Genomic DNA, 4,035 nt, shown 5'->3' with positions numbered 1-4,035 from the left:
AAAGAAAGAAAGAAAGAAACCAGGATGACGAGTTAGACAGGCTGGAAGTGGATCTGTGGATTCGGACTTCAGTGCTTTCAGGCTGTGTGAAATCAGGCCAAGTCACTTACCCTCTTTCTGCCTAGGGTTCCTTATCTGTGAAGTAATAGTACTTTCTTGGGATGCTCTCAGGGAGCATTTAATGAGGTAATGCATATTACAAAAAGCCTTAGAAGGTTGTTGTTAGTTTTATTTCTCTGAGATAAAAATCACTGTGAAATATTCCTTGCAAGTCAGTGCATAACTGTGCACGGCTACTTAATGCAAGGCAGTTTTCCCATGGTGTGTCTGCTCTGTGCCCAGAACAAGTTTAAGCCATTGGTACATTTGGGAAGAAAGAAAGACGTCTGTAGGGTTCTCCAGCCTGATGGTCAGAGCTCATTCCACAGTTCCTGTCTTCAGCGTCAAATGAGCATGGATATTGGATCAATGAGGACCAAGACCCATGAGGATGTTACCCCATACCTTAGAAAGGATCCTGGGGTCTGATTGTATGAAGTCATCTCTAAGTAAAAAAGAAAAGAATAAGGCCCTCCCTGGTGGCACAGCGGGTTAAAGCACTGCACTAAGAAACTTAAGCCACTTCTGCAGGAGTTCGATTCCCGCCTGCCCTGGAGATGACCACATGGCACGGCAGACCTCTCCTGACCCGCCCGCTGCTCCTCTCAGCAGTGTACTTCTACGATCTGCCTGTTCTGCTCCCTGCTCTGTCTCTAGTGAATCCTCTCACCCTTCGCATCTCTGGCCTGTACCCCAGTTCTATATGAATAAATAAATAAAACTTTAAAAAAGAAAAGAATAAGTAGACTATGCTATTTAAAATAAAGGTGAATGAAAAGTTGGGGAAATATTATATTAACAAGATATGTGGCAAGTGGTCAACAAGCTTAATAATCAATTCACAGAAATTAATCACAGAAAGAGATGGTATCTCTAAAATGTTTATATCTTATATGAGATCTTATGAAATTAAAAGGCATCACAAAGAATTTTTCAAGTTATAATGACTTATAACAAGTTGATTACACAATGTTAATATATTATGAATTAAGAATATATTAGAGATGGATGCATTTATGAACAATGGGAGTTCACTTTCATTGAGATGATGATTTCTGTCAAATAGGACAAATGATTTATGGAAACAAATTTAATGCAGGAATTTTCTCTTGTCAGCATTTTAATTAAAATTAGTTTGTGCATTATTTTAAAAATGGTATATTAGTTGCTTATTGTAAATGTGGCTTGTAAGAAGAATGTTCTAGAATATGTGGCCATGCTGCTTTCCTGTGTAGTCATGGTATAGGAAAGGTAAATTTATCTTTCTTCTTAAAAAGATTAAATGTATTACTGCTTTTTAAAAAGAATTTATAGGAAGAGACTGGGAAAGTACACAGACTTTCAACTGTAAGATGAGTAAAATTTGAGAATCTAAAGCAATACGCAGAGACTGTAGCAGATCACAGTGCATCATATAATTGAAATCTGCTAAGATAGAACCTATGCATTCTTAAACAAATATATATATACACAAATATATGTATATACAAATATATATATTATCTACATGTGTAATGGATGTTTTAATTAACTAAATAAATAATTATATATATGTGGTAATGGATGTTTTAATTAACTAAAGGGAGTAATCCTCTTACAGTATGTGTGTATGTGTGTGTTAATCACCATAATGTATTTTTTTAAATAGATAACAATTTTATGGCAGTTATACCTCCATAAAGCTGAAATTAACAATGAAATGATTGACAAAGCATTAAATTGTTTACAAAAGAATATTTATAGAGAATATTTCTGTAGTTCTCCTTCAATACTTCATTGAAAAATTCAAATTAAAACAACAGTGAGGTACGATTGCTCTGTTGATTCAATCGACAATATTTGATTAAAAGATAATGCCTACGAAGACTAGGGGCTAATGAAACAAATTTTCATGTGTGACTGGTGGGAATACACACCTTCACTAAAGCACTTGGAAATATGCATGAAAAATCCAAACACTGGCAATTCCTTGTCTAGGTGTTTACCCTTAGGAAATTCACAAAGATGATGATTATCATATAAATTGTTGACTCTAAGTGTTTAACAGTAGAGAGTATTACTCAATTATTATATAGTGTGTAACTGCCACAATTAAAAACCTTATTTTAAATTAATTTCATGTCATGGGACAATATTAGTGATATGATTGTTGTTGAGGGAAGAAAAGCAGGCTATAGTAGTGAGACTAATATAATTTTGTTAGTGGAAAGAACTCTGTGGAATATACCATTCATTGTTTTCCTCTGTGACAGGCAGACTTACATACACATCCTTTTCGTTTAGCACTGGGTGGAGATTGTTTACCCGGTAGACTTCGTTGCCATTCTATTTTTAATCTTCAATAATGCTTTTGGATTAATGCAGGATCTACTGGATCTTGAGTCTCCTGAGGAAATAGAGATAGTCCCAGGCAACCTTGAAGGAGGTTCCACTAAGGTACTGAGTATTAAATACTTTATGTAATTATTAGTGGTGTTTGTCTGTGGCTGGGAGAATTCACCATGATTTTGTTTTCCTTGTTTATGATCTTTATTGTCTAAATTTTGCAAAACAGTAAGTTTCCTAGAATTCTTAGATAAAAAAGACTAAAGAATTACAAGACAATTTTGAAGTTGGAATTTGTAGCAGGATAATTGCTGGTGTATTTTCTTTAACCTAAAAGTATTTTAACAAGAATACAAAATTAGGTGACTGTAAAATGCAAACACTTAAAAGACTGCATGTAAATATGATAAAATCTCTACTGTGATTTTCCTGCATGGTAGGACTACAAATGGTTTATATTTACTTCTTTGTACTTCTTAGTATTGCTAATGTGTATATATTATGCCCAGTCCCTCTGTGTGTGTATGTGTGTGTGTGTGTGTGTGTGAGAGAGAGAGAGAGAGAGAGAGAGAGAAAATTTTAAGAAAATTTCCTTGGACGAAATAGTGACTATACCAGATTGGTAAGAAATTTGTGGCTTAGCAGTGGGATTTCTTTTAAGTTTCCTATGGAACTTTTTTTTTTTAACTAGAGAAACTTGAGACGTGAGTCTCAAAAAGCAATCATCTGCATGTCCTCCTGCTCCAAACATGTGGTGGGTACCCACTGAAATTAGAAGCAGCTCAAGGCACAGGTAATAATTTTACAGCAAGGGGAGCTAGCTGGCTAGACGGGTTTAATGATGATTGTGAGGATTTTTCTGAGCCCACCTACATTACCAACGTGAAACTGATGAATGGCTCTGCTTCATTCATCTGATGAATTTGGGGGAGGAAGGTTAACGGGAAGAAGAGGAAATACAAGAAGTTCAGTTTCTAACAGGAAGCCCAGTTTGTAAGTGTTAAGTGTGAAGAGTAAGATGCCTGAAATTACAAATATAAATTCAGGAGAGAGTTTATTGTTTTTCACCAGGACCTGGAATATACTTATTATGAGTAAAAAGGTAAAAAAAAAATGCTTAGTGAACTGCTTGCTGTTCACTGGAGGCAGCGGATCTGCTCCCTTCATCAGTGCTGTCAATCATATCTCTGATCTAAAGATGCTAATCTCCACTGCTTTGGTAGAGAGCTGTAAAAAATATATAACTCTTTGCTTACATCCTGTTATAGAAGACAAAAATAGATGGGGTCATCATGGAGGTTAGCAAAGACCTATCCATTCTTTGTTATAGTGATCTCTGTGTTTAAAAAAAAAAAAATTTGAAGACATCAAAACCTTTTGTTTGCATTTACCAGACAACATATCAATATGCTATGTAGATAGCAAGGGAATAAGATAACCAACACCCTAAGTAAAAACCTTTCAAGCAGAAACAAGCATCCCTACACAGTGGTGATAATTAAAATGTTGGCCTCTTGAACAAGCATATGAAAAAATGTTCAACATCACTCGTAATAAGGGAGATGCAAATTAAAACCACAATGAGATACCACCTCACCCCAGTGAGAATGG

At 35.3% G+C, this 4,035-nt stretch overlaps 1 protein-coding gene across 4 annotated transcripts in view; it reads left to right on the top strand.

The window, feature by feature from the left end:
* The window catches only part of MCF2L2 (MCF.2 cell line derived transforming sequence-like 2), a 119,882-nt gene that overhangs the window by 82,921 nt on the left and 32,926 nt on the right, over positions 1 to 4,035 (top strand). For 3 of the 4 annotated variants that reach the window (XM_012733560.1, XM_012733581.1, XM_012733572.1), the window contains one exon: positions 2,464 to 2,535. The exons of the other annotated variant lie outside the window; for it this stretch is intronic. In XM_012733560.1, coding sequence (XP_012589014.1) covers positions 2,464 to 2,535 — 72 coding nt within the window. The remainder of the gene's footprint in view (positions 1 to 2,463; positions 2,536 to 4,035) is intronic. 4 annotated transcript variants of the gene reach the window in all.

Source organism: Condylura cristata, unplaced genomic scaffold (assembly GCF_000260355.1).
Source record: "Condylura cristata isolate star-nosed mole 26May11 unplaced genomic scaffold, ConCri1.0 scaffold00003, whole genome shotgun sequence".
Classification (NCBI taxonomy): Eukaryota; Metazoa; Chordata; class Mammalia; order Eulipotyphla; family Talpidae; genus Condylura; species Condylura cristata.
The sequence above is the reverse complement of the archived record's forward strand: the minus strand, read 5'-3'. Positions and strand labels throughout refer to the sequence as shown.